This window comes from Nematostella vectensis, chromosome 13, assembly GCF_932526225.1.
Source record: "Nematostella vectensis chromosome 13, jaNemVect1.1, whole genome shotgun sequence".
In the NCBI taxonomy this organism is placed as follows: domain Eukaryota; kingdom Metazoa; phylum Cnidaria; class Anthozoa; order Actiniaria; family Edwardsiidae; genus Nematostella; species Nematostella vectensis.
The window spans coordinates 7,519,908-7,540,973 of record NC_064046.1 but is presented as its reverse complement, the minus strand read 5'-3'; the positions used below and the strand labels follow the sequence as shown (position 1 = coordinate 7,540,973).

Sequence of the window (21,066 nt, the reverse complement as noted above, 5' to 3'; positions counted from 1 at the left end):
CTAGCTACAATATATATAACAATACAATCATGCTCTTACACTACCCTAGCTACAATAAATATAACAACACAATCATAAGGCTCTTACATTACCCTAGCTACAATAAATAATATAACAATACAATCATGAGGCTCTTACACTACCCTAGCTACAATAAATATAACAATACAATCATAAGGCTCTTACACTACCCTAGCTACAATAAATATAACAATACAATCATGCTCCTACACTACCCTAGCTACAATAAATATAACAATACAATCATGCTCTTACACTACCCTAGCTACAACAAATATAACAATACAATCAGGCTCTTACACTACCCTAGCTACAATAGATATAACAATACAATCAGGCTCTTACACTACCCCAGCTACAATAAATATAACAACACAATCATAAGGCTCTTACACTACCCTAGCTACAATAAATATAACAATACAATCATGAGGGTCTTACACTACCCTAGCTACAATAAATATAACAATACAATCATAAGGCTCTTACATTACCCTAGCTACAATAAATATAACAATACAATAATAAGGCCCTTACACTACCCTAGCTACAATAAATATAACAATACAATCATAAGGCTCTTACACTACCCTAGCTACAATAAATATAACAATACAATCTTAAGGCTCTTACACTACCCTAGCTACAATAAATATAACAATTCCATCATAAGGCTCTTACACTACCGTAGCTACAATAAATATAACAATACAATCAGGCTCTTACACTACCCTAGCTACAATAAATATAACAATACAATCATGAGGGTCTTACACTACCCTAGCTACAATAAATATAACAATACAATCATAAGGCTCTTACACTACCCCAGCTACAATAAATATAACAATACAATCATAAGGCTCTTACACTACCCTAGCTACAATAAATATAACAATACAATCATAAGGCTCTTACACTACCCTAGCTACAATAAATATAACAATACAATCATGAGGCTCTTACACTACCCTAGCTACAATAAATATAACAATACAATCATAAGGCTCTTACACTACCCTAGCTACAATAAATATAACAATACAATCATGAGGCTCTTACACTACCCCAGCTACAATAAATATAACAATACAATCAGGCTCTTACACTACCCTAGCTACAATAAATATAACTATACAATCATAAGGCCCTTACACTACCCTAGCTACAATAAATATAACAATACAAACATGCTCTTACACTACCCTAGCTACAATAAATATAACAATACAATCAGGCTCTTACACTACCCTAGCTACAATAAATATAACAATACAATCAGGCTCTTACACTACCTTAGCTACAATAAATATAACAATACAATCATGAGGCTCTTACACTACCCTAGCTACAATAAATAATATAACAATACAATCAGGCTCTTACACTACCCTAGCTACAATAAATATAACAATACAATCATAAGGCCCTTACACTACCCTAGCTACAATAAATATAACAATACAATCATGAGGGTCTTACATTACCCTAGCTACAATAAATATAACAATACAATCAGGCTCTTACACTACCCTAGCTACAATAAATAATATAACAATACAATCATGAGGGTCTTACACTACCCTAGCTACAATAAATATAACAATATAATCATAAGGCTCTTACATTACCCTAGCTACAATAAATGTAACAATACAATAATAAGGCCCTTACACTACCCTAGCTACAATAAATATAACAATACAATCAGGCTCTTACACTACCCTAGCTACAATAAATATAACAATCCAATCTTAAGGCTCTTACACTACCCTAGCTACAATAAATATAACAATTCCATCATAAGGCTCTTACACTACCGTAGCTACAATAAATATAACAATACAATCAGGCTCTTACACTACCCTAGCTACAATAAATATAACAATACAATCATGAGGGTCTTACACTACCCTAGCTACAATAGATATAACAATACAATCAGGCTCTTACACTACCCCAGCTACAATAAATATAACAACACAATCATAAGGCTCTTACACTACCCTAGCTACAATAAATATAACAATACAATCATGAGGCTCTTACACTACCCTAGCTACAATAAATATAACAATACAATCATAAGGCTCTTACACTACCCTAGCTACAATAAATATAACTATACAATCATAAGGCTCTTACACTACCCTAGCTACAATAAATATAACAATACAATCATAAGGCTCTTACACTACCCCAGCTACAATAAATATAACAATACAATCAGGCTCTTACACTACCCTAGCTACAATAAATATAACTATACAATCATAAGGCCCTTACACTACCCTAGCTACAATAAATATAACAATACAAACATGCTCTTACACTACCCTAGCTACAATAAATATAACAATACAATCAGGCTCTTACACTACCCTAGCTACAATAAATATAACAATACAATCAGGCTCTTACACTACCTTAGCTACAATAAATATAACAATACAATCATGAGGCTCTTACACTACCCTAGCTACAATAAATAATATAACAATACAATCAGGCTCTTACTCTACCCTAGCTACAATAAATATGACAATACAATCATGAGGCTCTTACACTACCCTAGCTACAATAAATAATATAACAATACAATCAGGCTCTTACACTACCCTAGCTACAATAAATATAACTATACAATCATAAGGCTCTTACACTACCCTAGCTACAATAAATATAACAATACAATCAGGCTCTTACACTACCCTAGCTACAATAAATATAACTATACAATCATAAGGCCCTTACACTACCCTAGCTACAACAAATACAACAATACAATAATAAGGCCCTTACACTACCCTAGCTACAATAAATATGACAATACAATCATGCTCTTACACTACCCTAGCTACAATAAATATAACAATACAATCAGGCTCTTACACTACCCTAGCTACAATAAATAATATAACAATACTATCATAAGGCTCTTACACTACCCTAGCTACAATAAATATAACAATACAATCAGGCTCTTACACTACCCTAGCTACAATAAATATAACTATACAATCATAAGGCCCTTACACTACCCTAGCTACAATAAATATAACAATACAATCATGCTCTTACACTACCCTAGCTACAATAAATATAACAACACAATCATAAGGCTCTTACATTACCCTAGCTACAATAAATATAACAATACAATCATAAGGCTCTTACACTACCCTAGCTACAATAAATAATATAACAACACAATCATGAGGCTCTTACACTACCCTAGCTACAATAAATAATATAACAATACAATCATGCTCTTACACTACCCTAGCTACAATAAATATAACAATACAATCATAAGGCTCTTACACTACCCTAGCTACAATAAATATAACAATACAATAATAAGGCTCTTACACTACCCCAGCTACAATAAATATAACAATACAATCATGAGGCTCTTACACTACCCTAGCTACAATAAATATAACAATACAATCATAAGGCCCTTACACTACCCTAGCTACAACAAATATAACAATACAATAATAAGGCCCTTACACTACCCTAGCTACAATAAATATGACAATACAATCATGCTCTTACACTACCCTAGCTACAATAAATATAACAATACAATCATAAGGCTCTTACACTACCCCAGCTACAATAAATATAACAATACAATAATAAGGCTCTTACACTACCCTAGCTACAATAAATATAACAATACAATCATAAGGCTCTTACACTACCCTAGCTACAATAAATATAACAATACATTCATGCTCTTACACTACCCTAGCTACAACAAATATAACAATACAATCATAAGGCCCTTACACTACCCTAGCTACAATAAATATAACAATACAATCATGCTCTTACACTACCCTAGCTACAATAAATATAACAATACAATCATAAGGCTCTTACACTACCCTAGCTACAATAAATATAACAATACAATCATAAGGCTCTTACACTACCCTAGCTACAATAAATATAACAATACAATCATAAGGCTCTTACACTACCCTAGCTACAATAAATATAACAATACAATCATGCTCTTACACTACCCTAGCTACAACAAATATAACAATACAATCATAAGGCTCTTACACTACCCTAGCTCCAATAAATATAACAATACAATCATGCTCTTACACTACCCTAGCTACAATAAATATAACAATACAATCATAAGGCTCTTACATTACCCTAGCTACAATAAATATAACAATACAATCAGGCTCTTGCACTACCTTAGCTACAATAAATATAACAATACAATCATGCTCTTACACTACCCTAGCTACAATAAATATAACAATACAATCATAAGGCTCTTACATTACCCTAGCTACAATAAATATAACAATACAATCATAAGGCTCTTACACTACCCTAGCTACAATAAATATAACAATACAATCATGCTCTTACACTACCCTAGCTACAATAAATATAACAACACAATCATAAGGCTCTTACATTACCCTAGCTACAATAAATAATATAACAATACAATCATGAGGCTCTTACACTACCCTAGCTACAATAAATAATATAACAATACAATCATGCTCTTACACTACCCTAGCTACAATATATATAACAATACAATCATGCTCTTACACTACCCTAGCTACAATAAATATAACAACACAATCATAAGGCTCTTACATTACCCTAGCTACAATAAATAATATAACAATACAATCATGAGGCTCTTACACTACCCTAGCTACAATAAATATAACAATACAATCATAAGGCTCTTACACTACCCTAGCTACAATAAATATAACAATACAATCATGCTCTTACACTACCCTAGCTACAACAAATATAACAATACAATCAGGCTCTTACACTACCCCAGCTACAATAAATATAACAACACAATCATAAGGCTCTTACACTACCCTAGCTACAATAAATATAACAATACAATCATGAGGGTCTTACACTACCCTAGCTACAATAAATATAACAATACAATAATAAGGCCCTTACACTACCCTAGCTACAATAAATATAACAATACAATCTTAAGGCTCTTACACTACCCTAGCTACAATAGATATAACAATACAATCATGAGGCCCTTACACTACCCTAGCTACAATAAATATAACAATACAATCTTAAGGCTCTTACACTACCCTAGCTACAATAGATATAACAATACAATCATAAGGCCCTTACACTACCCTAGCTAAAATAAATATAACAATACAATCAGGCTCTTACACTACCCCAGCTACAATAAATATAACAACACAATCATAAGGCTCTTACACTACCCTAGCTACAATAAATATAACAACACAATCATAAGGCTCTTACACTACCCTAGCTACAATAAATATAACAATACAATCATGAGGGTCTTACACTACCCTAGCTACAATAAATATAACAATAGAATCATAAGGCCCTTACACTACCCTAGCTACAATAAATATAACAATACAATCATGAGGGTCTTACAATACCCTAGCTACAATAAATATAACAATACAATCAGGCTCTTACACTACCCTAGCTACAATAAATATAACAATACAATCATAAGGCTCTTACACTACCCTAGCTACAATAAATATAACAATACAATCATAAGGCTCTTACACTACCCTAGCTACAATAAATATAACAATACAATTATAAGGCTCTTACACTACCCTAGCTACAATAAATATAACAATACAATCATGCTCTTACACTACCCCAGCTACAATAAATATAACAATACAATCATAAGGTTATTACACTACCCTAGCTACAATAAATATAACAATACAATCATGAGGCTCTTACACTACCCTAGCTACAATAAATATAACAATACAATAATAAGGCCCTTACACTACCCTAGCTACAATAAATATAACAATACAATCAGGCTCTTACACTACCCTAGCTACAATAAATATAACAATACAATCTTAAGGCTCTTACACTACCCTAGCTACAATAAATATAACAATTCCATCATAAGGCTCTTACACTACCGTAGCTACAATAAATATAACAATTCCATCATAAGGCTCTTACACTACCGTAGCTACAATAAATATAACAATACAATCATAAGGCTCTTACACTACCCTAGCTACAATAAATATAACAATACAATCATAAGGCTCTTACACTACCCTAGCTACAATAAATATAACAATACAATCATAAGGCCCTTACACTACCCTAGCTACAATAAATATAACAATACAATCATAAGGCTCTTACACTACCGTAGCTACAATAAATATGACAATACAATCATGAGGGTCTTACACTACCCTAGCTACAATAAATATAACAATACAATCATAAGGCTCTTACACTACCCTAGCTACAATAAATATAACAATACAATCATGAGGCTCTTACACTACCCTAGCTACAATAAATATGACAATACAATCAGGCTCTTACACTACCCTAGCTACAACAAATATAACAATACAATCATAAGGCTCTTACACTACCCTAGCTCCTATAAATATAACAATACAATCATGCTCTTACACTACCCTAGCTACAATAAATATAACAATACAATCATAAGGCTCTTACATTACCCTAGCTACAATAAATATAACAATACAATCAGGCTCTTACACTACCTTAGCTACAATAAATATAACAATACAATCATGCTCTTACACTACCCTAGCTACAATAAATATAACAATACAATCATAAGGCTCTTACATTACCCTAGCTACAATAAATATAACAATACAATCATGCTCTTACACTACCCTAGCTACAATAAATATAACAATACAATCATAAGGCTCTTACACTACCCTAGCTACAATAAATATAACAATACAATCATGCTCTTACACTACCCTAGCTACAATAAATATAACAACACAATCATAAGGCTCTTACATTACCCTAGCTACAATAAATAATATAACAATACAATCATGAGGCTCTTACACTACCCTAGCTACAATAAATAATATAACAATACAATCATGCTCTTACACTACCCTAGCTACAATATATATAACAATACAATCATGCTCTTACACTACCCTAGCTACAATAAATATAACAACACAATCATAAGGCTCTTACATTACCCTAGCTACAATAAATAATATAACAATACAATCATGAGGCTCTTACACTACCCTAGCTACAATAAATATAACAATACAATCATAAGGCTCTTACACTACCCTAGCTACAATAAATATAACAATACAATCATGCTCTTACACTACCCTAGCTACAACAAATATAACAATACAATCAGGCTCTTACACTACCCCAGCTACAATAAATATAACAACACAATCATAAGGCTCTTACACTACCCTAGCTACAATAAATATAACAATACAATCATGAGGGTCTTACACTACCCTAGCTACAATAAATATAACAATACAATAATAAGGCCCTTACACTACACTAGCTACAATAAATATAACAATACAATCTTAAGGCTCTTACACTACCCTAGCTACAATAGATATAACAATACAATCATGAGGCCCTTACACTACCCTAGCTACAATAAATATAACAATACAATCTTAAGGCTCTTACACTACCCTAGCTACAATAGATATAACAATACAATCATAAGGCCCTTACGCTACCCTAGCTACAATAAATATAACAATACAATCAGGCTCTTACACTACCCCAGCTACAATAAATATAACAACACAATCATAAGGCTCTTACACTACCCTAGCTACAATAAATATAACAATACAATCATGAGTGTCTTACACTACCCTAGCTACAACAAATATAACAATACAATCAGGCTCTTACACTACCCCAGCTACAATAAATATAACAACACAATCATAAGGCTCTTACACCACCCTAGCTACAATAAATATAACAATACAATCATGAGGGTCTTACACTACCCTAGCTACAATAAATATAACAATACAATAATAAGGCCCTTACACTACACTAGCTACAATAAATATAACAATACAATCTTAAGGCTCTTACACTACCCTAGCTACAATAGATATAACAATACAATCATGAGGCCCTTACACTACCCTAGCTACAATAAATATAACAATACAATCTTAAGGCTCTTACACTACCCTAGCTACAATAGATATAACAATACAATCATAAGGCCCTTACACTACCCTAGCTACAATAAATATAACAATACAATCAGGCTCTTACACTACCCCAGCTACAATAAATATAACAACACAATCATAAGGCTCTTACACTACCCTAGCTACAATAAATATAACAATACAATCATGAGTGTCTTACACTACCCTAGCTACAATAAATATAACAATACAATCATGCTCTTACACTACCCCAGCTACAATAAATATAACAACACAATCATAAGGCTCTTACACTACCCTAGCTACAATAAATATAACAACACAATCATAAGGCTCTTACACTACCCTAGCTACAATAAATATAACAATACAATCATAAGGCTCTTACACTACCCTAGCTACAATAAATATAACAATACAATCATAAGGCCCTTACACTACCCTAGCTACAATAAATATAACAATACAATCATAAGGCTCTTACACTACCGTAGCTACAATAAATATGACAATACAATCATGAGGGTCTTACACTACCCTAGCTACAATAAATATAACAATACAATCATAAGGCTCTTACACTACCCTAGCTACAATAAATATAACAATACAATCATAAGGCCCTTACACTACCCTAGCTACAATAAATATAACAATACAATCATGAGGCTCTTACACTACCCTAGCTACAATAAATATAACAATACAATCAGGCTCTTACACTACCCTAGCTACAATAAATATGACAATACAATCAGGCTCTTACACTACCCTAGCTACAACAAATATAACAATACAATCATAAGGCTCTTACACTACCCTAGCTCCAATAAATATAACAATACAATCATGCTCTTACACTACCCTAGCTACAATAAATATAACAATACAATCATAAGGCTCTTACATTACCCTAGCTACAATAAATATAACAATACAATCAGGCTCTTACACTACCTTAGCTACAATAAATATAACAATACAATCATGCTCTTACACTACCCTAGCTACAATAAATATAACAATACAATCATAAGGCTCTTACATTACCCTAGCTACAATAAATATAACAATACAATCATGCTCTTACACTACCCTAGCTACAATAAATATAACAATACAATCATAAGGCTCTTACACTACCCTAGCTACAATAAATATAACAATACAATCATGCTCTTACACTACCCTAGCTACAATAAATATAACAACACAATCATAAGGCTCTTACATTACCCTAGCTACAATAAATAATATAACAATACAATCATGAGGCTCTTACACTACCCTAGCTACAATAAATAATATAACAATACAATCATGCTCTTACACTACCCTAGCTACAATATATATAACAATACAATCATGCTCTTACACTACCCTAGCTACAATAAATATAACAACACAATCATAAGGCTCTTACATTACCCTAGCTACAATAAATAATATAACAATACAATCATGAGGCTCTTACACTACCCTAGCTACAATAAATATAACAATACAATCATAAGGCTCTTACACTACCCTAGCTACAATAAATATAACAATACAATCATGCTCTTACACTACCCTAGCTACAACAAATATAACAATACAATCAGGCTCTTACACTACCCCAGCTACAATAAATATAACAACACAATCATATGGCTCTTACACTACCCTAGCTACAATAAATATAACAATACAATCATGAGGGTCTTACACTACCCTAGCTACAATAAATATAACAATACAATAATAAGGCCCTTACACTACACTAGCTACAATAAATATAACAATACAATCTTAAGGCTCTTACACTACCCTAGCTACAATAGATATAACAATACAATCATGAGGCCCTTACACTACCCTAGCTACAATAAATATAACAATACAATCTTAAGGCTCTTACACTACCCTAGCTACAATAGATATAACAATACAATCATAAGGCCCTTACACTACCCTAGCTACAATAAATATAACAATACAATCAGGCTCTTACACTACCCCAGCTACAATAAATATAACAACACAATCATAAGGCTCTTACACTACCCTAGCTACAATAAATATAACAATACAATCATGAGTGTCTTACACTACCCTAGCTACAATAAATATAACAATACAATCATGCTCTTACACTACCCCAGCTACAATAAATATAACAACACAATCATAAGGCTCTTACACTACCCTAGCTACAATAAATATAACAACACAATCATAAGGCTCTTACACTACCCTAGCTACAATAAATATAACAATACAATCATGAGGGTCTTACACTACCCTAGCTACAATAAATATAACAATAGAATCATAAGGCCCTTACACTACCCTAGCTACAATAAATATAACAATACAATCATGAGGGTCTTACAATACCCTAGCTACAATAAATATAACAATACAATCAGGCTCTTACACTACCCTAGCTACAATAAATATAACAATACAATCATAAGGCTCTTACACTACCCTAGCTACAATAAATATAACAATAGAATCATAAGGCTCTTACACTACCCTAGCTACAATAAATATAACAATACAATAATAAGGCCCTTACACTACCCTAGCTACAATAAATATAACAATACAATCATAAGGCTCTTACACTACCCTAGCTACAATAAATATAACAATACAATCATAAGGCTCTTACATTACCCTAGCTACAATAAATATAACAATACAATAATAAGGCCCTTACACTACCCTAGCTACAATAAATATAACAATACAATCAGGCTCTTACACTACCCTAGCTACAATAAATATAACAATACAATCTTAAGGCTCTTACACTACCCTAGCTACAATAAATATAACAATTCCATCATAAGGCTCTTACACTACCGTAGCTACAATAAATATAACAATTCCATCATAAGGCTCTTACACTACCGTAGCTACAATAAATATAACAATACAATCATGAGGGTCTTACACTACCCTAGCTACAATAAATATAACAATACAATCATAAGGCTCTTACACTACCCTAGCTACAATAAATATAACAATACAATCATAAGGCCCTTACACTACCCTAGCTACAATAAATATAACAATACAATCATGAGGCTCTTACACTACCCTAGCTACAATAAATATAACAATACAATCAGGCTCTTACACTACCCTAGCTACAATAAATATGACAATACAATCAGGCTCTTACACTACCCTAGCTACAATAAATATAACAATACAATCAGGCTCTTACATTACCCTAGCTACAATAAATATAACAATACAATCATGCTCTTACACTCCCCTAGCTACAATAAATATAACAATACAATCACAAGGCTCTTACACTACCCCAGCTACAATAAATATAACAATACAATCAGGCTCTTACACTACCTTAGCTACAATAAATATAACAATACAATCATGCTCTTACACTACCCTAGCTACAATAAATATAACAATACAATCATAAGGCTCTTACACTACCCCAGCTACAATAAATATGACAATACAATCATGAGGCCCTTACACTACCCCAGCTACAATAAATATAACAATACAATCAGGCTCTTACACTACCCCAGCCACAATAAATATAACAATACAATCTTAAGGCTCTTACACTACCCTAGCTACAACAAATATAACAATACAATCATAAGGCCCTTATACTACCCTAGCTACAACAAATATAACAATACAATCATAAGGCTCTTACACTACCCTAGCTACAACAAATATAACAATACAATCAGGCTCTTACACTACCCTAGCTACAATAAATATAACAATACAATCAGGCTCTTACACTACCCTAGCTACAATAAATATAACAATACAATCATGCTCTTATGCTACCCTAGCTACAATAAATATAACAATACAATCAGGCTCTTACACTACCCTAGCTACAATATATATAACAATACAATCAGGCTCTTACACTACCCTAGCTACAATAAATATAACAATACAATCAGGCTCTTACACTACCCCAGCCACAATAAATATAACAATACAATCATAAGGCCCTTACACTACCCTAGCTACAATAAATATAACAATACAATCATGCTCTTACACTACCCTAGCTACAATAAATATAACTATACAATCATAAGGCTCTTACATTACCCTAGCTACAATAAATATAACAATACAATCATAAGGCTCTTACACTACCGTAGCTACAATAAATAATATAACAATACAATCATGCTCTTACACTACCCTAGCTACAATAAATAATATAACAATACAATCATGCTCTTACACTACCCTAGCTACAATAAATATAACAATACAATCAGGCTCTTACACTACCCTAGCTACAATAGATATAACAATACAATCATGAGGCTCTTACACTACCCTAGCTACAATAAATATAACTATACAATCATAAGGCCCTTACACTACCCTAGCTACAATAAATATAACAATACAATCATGAGGGTCTTACACTACCCTAGCTACAATAAATATAACAATACAATCATAAGGCTCTTACACTACCCTAGCTACAATAAATATAACAATACAATCAGGCTCTTACACTACCCCAGCTACAATAAATATAACAATACAATCAGGCTCTTACACTACCCCAGCTACAATAAATATAACAATACAATCATAAGGCTCTTACACTACCCTAGCTACAATAAATATAACAATACAATCATGCTCTTACACTACCCTAGCTACAATAAATATAACAATACAATCATGAGGCTCTTACACTACCCTAGCTACAATAAATATAACAATACAATCATGCTCTTACACTACCCTAGCTACAATAAATATAACAATACAATCAGGCTCTTACACTACCCTAGCTACAATAAATATAACAATACAATCATAAGGCTCTTACACTACCCTAGCTACAATAAATATAACAATACAATCATGAGGCTCTTACACTACCCTAGCTACAATAAATATAACTATACAATCATAAGGCTCTTACACTACCCCAGCTACAATAAATATAACAATACAATCAGGCTCTTTCACTACCCTAGCTACAATAAATATAACTATACAATCATAAGGCCCTTACACTACCCTAGCTACAATAAATATAACAATACAATCATGCTCTTACACTACCCTAGCTACAATAAATATAACAATACAATCAGGCTCTTACACTACCCTAGCTACAATAAATATAACAATACAATCAGGCTCTTACACTACCCTAACTACAATAAATATGACAATACAATCATGAGGCTCTTACACTACCCTAGCTACAATAAATATAACTATACAATCATAAGGCCCTTACACTACCCTAGCTACAATAAATATAACAATACAATCATGCTCTTACACTACCCTAGCTACAATAAATATAACAATACAATCATAAGGCTCTTACACTACCCTAGCTACAATAAATATAACAATACAATCAGGCTCTTACACTACCCTAGCTACAATAAATATAACTATACAATCATAAGGCCCTTACACTACCCTAGCTACAACAAATATAACAATACAATAATAAGGCCCTTACACTACCCTAGCTACAATAAATATGACAATACAATCATGCTCTTACACTACCCTAGCTACAATAAATATAACAATACAATCATGAGGCTCTTACACTACCCTAGCTACAATAAATATAACTATACAATCATAAGGCTCTTACACTACCCCAGCTACAATAAATATAACAATACAATCAGGCTCTTACACTACCCTAGCTACAATAAATATAACTATACAATCATAAGGCCCTTACACTACCCTAGCTACAATAAATATAACAATACAATCATGCTCTTACACTACCCTAGCTACAATAAATATAACAATACAATCAGGCTCTTACACTACCCTAGCTACAATAAATATAACAATACAATCAGGCTCTTACACTACCCTAGCTACAATAGATATAACAATACAATCAGGCTCTTACACTACCCTAGCTACAATAGATATAACAATACAATCAGGCTCTTACACTACCCTAGCTACAATAAATATAACAATACAATCAGGCTCTTACACTACCCTAACTACAATAAATATGACAATACAATCATGAGGCTCTTACACTACCCTAGCTACAATAAATATAACAATACAATCAGGCTCTTACACTACCCTAACTACAATAAATATGACAATACAATCATGAGGCTCTTACACTACCCTAGCTACAATAAATATAACTATACAATCATAAGGCCCTTACACTTCCCTAGCTACAATAAATATAACAATACAATCATGCTCTTACACTACCCTAGCTACAATAAATATAACAATACAATCATAAGGCTCTTACACTACCCTAGCTACAATAAATATAACAATACAATCAGGCTCTTACACTACCCTAGCTACAATAAATATAACTATACAATCATAAGGCCCTTACACTACCCTAGCTACAACAAATATAACAATACAATAATAAGGCCCTTACACTACCCTAGCTACAATAAATATGACAATACAATCATGCTCTTACACTACCCTAGCTACAATAAATATAACAATACAATCATAAGGCTCTTACACTACCCCAGCTACAATAAATATAACAATAGAATCATAAGGCTCTTACACTACCCTAGCTACAATAAATATAACAATACAATCAGGCTCTTACACTACCCTAGCTACAATAAATATAACAATACAATCAGGCTCTTACACTACCCTAGCTACAATAAATATAACAATACAATCATGAGGGTCTTACACTACCCCAGCTACAATAAATATAACAATACAATCATAAGGCTCTTACACTACCCTAGCTACAATAAATATAACAATACAATCAGGCTCTTACACTACCCTAGCTACAATAAATATAACAATACAATCTTAAGGCTCTTACATTACCCTAGCTACAATAAATATAACAATAGAATCATGAGGGTCTTACACTACCCTAGCTACAATAAATATAACAATACAATCATAAGGCCCTTACACTACCCTAGCTACAATAAATATAACAATACAATCATAAGGCTCTTACACTACCCTAGCTACAATAGATATAACAATACAATCAGGCTCTTACACTACCCTAGCTACAATAAATATAACAATACAATCATAAGGCTCTTACACTACCCTAGCTACAATAAATATAACAATACAATCATGAGGGTCTTACACTACCCCAGCTACAATAAATATAACAATACAATCATCAGGCTCTTACACTACCCTAGCTACAATAAATATAACAATACAATCATAAGGCCCTTACACTACCCTAGCTACAATAAATATAACAATACAATCATGCTCTTACACTACCCTAGGTACAATAAATATAACAATACAATCATAAGGCTCTTACACTACCGTAGCTACAATAAATAATATAACAATACAATCATGCTCTTACACTACCCTAACTACAATAAATATAACAATACAATCATAAGGCTCTTACACTACCCCAGCTACAGTAAATATAACAATACAATCAGGCTCTTACACTACCCTAGCTACAATATATATAACAATACAATCAGGCTCTTACACTACCCTAGCTACAATAAATATAACAATACAATCATGAGGCTCTTACACTACCCTAGCTACAATAAATATAACAATACAATCAGGCTCTTACACTACCCTAGCTACAATAAATATAACTATACAATCATAAGGCTCTTACACTACCCTAGCTACAATAAATATAACAATACAATCATAAGGCTCTTACACTACCCTAGCTACAATAAATATAACAATACAATCAGGCTCTTACACTACCCTAGCTACAATAAATATAACTATACAATCATAAGGCCCTTACACTACCCTAGCTACAACAAATATAACAATACAATAATAAGGCCCTTACACTACCCTAGCTACAATAAATATAACAATACAATCATAAGGCTCTTACACTACCCTAGCTACAATAAATATAACAATACAATCATAAGGCTCTTACACTACCCTAGCTACAATAAATATAACAATACAATCAGGCTCTTACACTACCCTAGCTACAATAAATATAACAATACAATCATAAGGCCCTTACACTACCCTAGCTACAACAAATATAACAATACAATCATAAGGCCCTTACACTACCCTAGCTACAACAAATATAACAATACAATAATAAGGCCCTTACACTACCCTAGCTACAATAAATATGACAATACAATCATGCTCTTACACTACCCTAGCTACAATAAATATAACAATACAGTCATAAGGCTCTTACACTACCCTAGCTACAATAAATATAACAATACAATCATAAGGCTCTTACACTACCCTAGCTACAATAAATATAACAATACAATCATAAGGCTCTTACACTACCCTAGCTACAATAAATATAACAATACAATCAGGCTCTTACACTACCTTAGCTACAATAAATATAACAATACAACCATGCTCTTACACTACCCTAGCTACAATAAATATGACAATACAATCAGGCTCTTACACTACCCTAGCTACAATAAATATAACAACACAATCATAAGGCTCTTACATTACCCTAGCTACAATAAATATAACAATACAATCATAAGGCTCTTACACTACCCTAGCTACAATAAATATAACAATACAATCAGGCTCTTACACTACCCTAGCTACAATAAATATGACAATACAATCTTAAGGCTCTTACACTACCCTAGCTACAACAAATATAACAATACAATCAGGCTCTTACACTACCCTAGCTACAATATATATAACAATACAATCAGGCTCTTACACTACCCTAGCTACAATAAATATAACTATACAATCATAAGGCTCTTACACTACCCTAGCTACAATAAATATAACAATACAATCATGAGGCTCTTACACTACCCTAGCTACAATAAATATAACAATACAATCATAAGGCCCTTACACTACCCTAGCTACAATAAATATAACAATACAATCATAAGGCTCTTACACTACCCTAGCTACAACAAATATAACAATACAATCATAAGGCTCTTACACTACCCTAGCTACAATAAATATAACAATACAAGACAATAAATACAATCAATTTTATTTAAAGAAGGTAACATTTTGATGTTTCGAAACCGTGTGCAAACAAATTGCCCTTTTGTCTTTTACTTTTGGTATTTGTCTACATTTTGCCCACGTGCTTTAACTTTTTAATCTACTTCCCTTCTCGTCATATATACTTTCCTTGTACTAATTTGATCCTCTCCTGTGTTAACTGTTACTAGAATTTATCGATTGATATCGCATAATATGCTTTGAAATCTGTGATGGCGGCATGATGTGTTATTGGCTTTAGAAGCCTTCAAGCGTATTGTAAATACCATAACAGTCAAGAAAAGTATCGTTTTCAATTAATTGGAATTAGGTTATCAGTAAGATTATCAACAACAATATTTTTTAGTTTTTTTTTTATACCATACTAGAATTAAGCGAATGAATACTTGGATTAGCTTGTCTTACCTTGCATGTGTCTCCCAATGGCGTTGCAGATCATCCGAGGGAAAGACAGTGGAAGTCCCGTACCGTGGGGATGTCAATGATACGGCGAGGGACATTTTGGGAGGAGTACGCTCCACTTGTACTTATGTGGGTGCACCAAAACTGAAAGAACTTCCCAAGAGAACTACATTTATAAGGGTCACTATGCAGCTCAACCAAGTGTTCTCATGAACTCGGACATTGTGTGTTGAAATTCGAATAAAATGGACCGTAAAATTTGGCTGGTTTAGTTTGTATTAACTTTAAGTGAAGTTATATCGTCTCCCCTAATTATTCTGCATGTAATAATTTCCTCTATACACACTGAACTAAGCGTCAGGAAAGATTTTGTTTGTGTGAGCTGTCATCAACTGCCACTATTATAACACTAAGCACACCCCCAAGATATGTGGCAGATCCAGTACACTACCAAGGCATGTGAGCACACCACCTAGACATTTGGAAACACCCAAGTACACAACCAAGACATGAGACCACGCCCAGTACACCACCAAGACATGTGACCACGCCCAGCACACCACCAAGACGTGACCAAACCCAGTACACCACCAAGACATGTGACCACGCCCAGCACACCACCAAGACACTTGGAAACACCCAAGTACACTATCAAGACGTGACCACATCCAGTAAACCACCAAGACATGTGTTCACACCCAACACCCCACCAAGACATGTGACCACACCCAGCGCATCATCAAGACATGTGTTCACACCCAACACACCACCAAGACATGTGATCACACCCAGCACACCACTAAGACTTGTGACAAAACCCAAGACATTTAACAACACCCAGCACACCACCAAGACGTGTGACCACACCCAGGGCACCACCAAGACATGCGACCACGCCCAGTGACCACCAAGACTTGTGACCACGTCTAGCACACCACCAAGACGTGTGACCACACCCAGGGCACCACCAAGACATGAGACCACACCCAGGGCACCACCAAGACATGTGACCACGCCCAGTGACCACCAAGACTTGTGACCACGCCTAGCACACCACCATGACTTGTGACCACGCCTAGCACACCACCAAGACATGTGACCACGCCTAGCACACCACCAAGACTTGTGACTACGCCCAGGGCACCACCAAGACATGTGACCACGCCCAGGGCACCACCAAGACATGTGACCACGCCTAGCGCTCCACCAAGACTTGTGACCACGCCCAGGGCACCACCAAGACATGCGACCACGCCCAGTGACCACCAAGACTTGTGACCACGCCTAGCACACCACCAAGACATGCGACCACGCCCAGTGACCACCAAGACTTGTGACCACGCCCAGCACACAACCAGGCATATGGCAACACCCAGCGGGGACTGTAATTCGTCATATAATCGGCCCCTAAGAGAACCATTTAGTTTGTACCCCTTATTCAGGTTTGTGAACTCCGCTTTGCAACACATCAGGGTTAGGAGGAGTAGAATTGCCGCTGAACAATATATGACAATCCATAGCGGGCTTAAGCTACCGTGATACAACGCCGCGTCCACATAACGATAGCGATTATAATTTCATTATGAGTAGCTTGGGTTATATGCAAGAAGTGGTGTGTGTTATACATGAGGGGCTGGTGCAAGGAGGGATGGATTGTGCACAAGAACGACACGGGGCCTGAAGTCATGCGGTGGCTAATATATACAGCTAGGCGCTTTAGTGGTTTTTACCCATGCTTACATATAGGCTTGTCGCGAAGCCGATGGCCCCTTTATGTTAATCAACTGTGCAAGAAGGGTTCCTACTTATTCCCTATCCCTTTTGCACACGATCCATCTTTTTTAGTAAAAAAAAAACCATCCCATTTTGTATAACCCCCATCTGTTTGTGTACACCACGCCCATCCTTTCTGGTATGTCACCCAACCCCACCTTCCAATCCTTTTTGCACACCACCCTTTTCTTTTCGTACATCGCCCACCCTTTCTTGTTTTCATTTATACCATCCATATCCTTTTGTATACCACCCATTTTGTTTCGTTGCTCTCCCTATTCTTATCAATGTTTCGCTTATTCTATTCTTAACTATCTGCTGCTATCTATTCATCCATGTTTCATTTTAATATTTGTCCCCAGATATCTGGTGTTAACTCTTAGGATCGAACCAGTAAGTGCAAAACTTACTGTCTCCGTACACATTCTTTGTATCGTTCGAGACGCTACAGCATTTGGCGAAAATCAACCAAAACAAAACAGTGGCGATTCACACAAAGTAAACAAGGCAAGAAGTCAGTAGGTAGAGACTGTGATCCCTACTTGAAAAAACTACCTACCGTTGTTTGCTTTTTTGTCCTGCAAGAGACCCATGTCCTGTATGATTTACTGAATTGAAGTGGCAGAAAATCGGGACTTTGGATGGTGTCCGCTAAAATAGATGGTGTTCGTTTAAAAGAGGTCTGTCATATGGAGGTCCTTTATAGTGAGGTCTGTTATATAGAGGTCCGTAGTATGGAGGTCCGCTATTTATCTCTACGATCGTAAGACTAAAGTTAGTATAAGATCATGTTTGAAAAGGGAGTGATTAATGTCTCTATGATCGTAAGGCTAAAGTTAGTACAGGGCCGTAGCAGGGGGTGGGGTACTGGGGGCACGTGCCCCCCCCCCCAATATTTTCAAAAATCATAAGGAAATCACCAGTAGGGGCGTGGCTGTGCCCCCCATTGTTTTCTTAATCGTGCCCCCCCAATAATTCGAGGCCTGCTACGGCGGGTTACCTGATGACGTCACATTACTCCCACGAATATGAATACATTTGCGTCGACACAAACGCCCAGGCCTTCCCAGGCAGCAACGCGAATCGCAACGGCGCTCTCCTTTACCCTGTGCAGGTTTGATGCGGTGCCCCAGGGAGACAAGGAGCTAACGTGTGTGGTTTGCACCAAGTAGACATCACCATGTTACACTGAATAGATCTGGAAGTCATCCCGAGGCACGCCTTGTGGTCACGTAATTATCCCAGTTTAGAGTCACGCCATGTAGTCACGCAATGACCCCAGTTAACAGTCACGCCATGTAGTCACGCAATGACCCCAGTTAACAGTCACGCCATGTAGTCACGCAATGATCTCACGCCATGTAGTCACGCAATCACCTCTGTTAACAGTAATGCCATGTAGTAACGCAATGATCTCTGTTAACAGTAACGCGATGAGTCACGCAATGATCTCAGTTAACAGTAACGCCATGTAGTCACGCAATAGATTACAGAACAAGGAAATGAAAACAAGGACAAACTTAGTTAAGGTAGAAGTGATTCTAAATTGTATTCTAAAATAAATCTCAGTCGTAAGGAATTTAAGCAATTAGCGGATAAAAGGAAAGGTATAGTACAATGTTTAACTGAATAAAAAACGAACATTCCATGATCTTGGGTACGCGCCTTGGCAGGGTTCAGGTGTTTTCTCGCTACTTTTAATTTTTATAGCTCTTTTCGGAATTTACTCGTTTTTTAAATTGTCGTTTTGGAGTAGCAAATCTTGACCAATTGAACACGGATG

The 21,066-nt window shown here is 34.9% G+C and overlaps 1 protein-coding gene across 1 annotated transcript in view; it reads left to right on the top strand.

Annotated features, from left to right (window-relative positions):
* Positions 1-17,772, top strand: part of LOC5502773 (GMP reductase 2) — a 47,102-nt gene extending 29,330 nt beyond the window's left edge. The window contains exon 10 of the mRNA XM_048720934.1: positions 17,543-17,772. Coding sequence (XP_048576891.1) covers positions 17,543-17,723 — 181 coding nt within the window. The 3' untranslated portion in view covers positions 17,724-17,772. The remainder of the gene's footprint in view (positions 1-17,542) is intronic.
* The last annotated feature ends 3,294 nt before the right edge of the window (positions 17,773-21,066 follow it).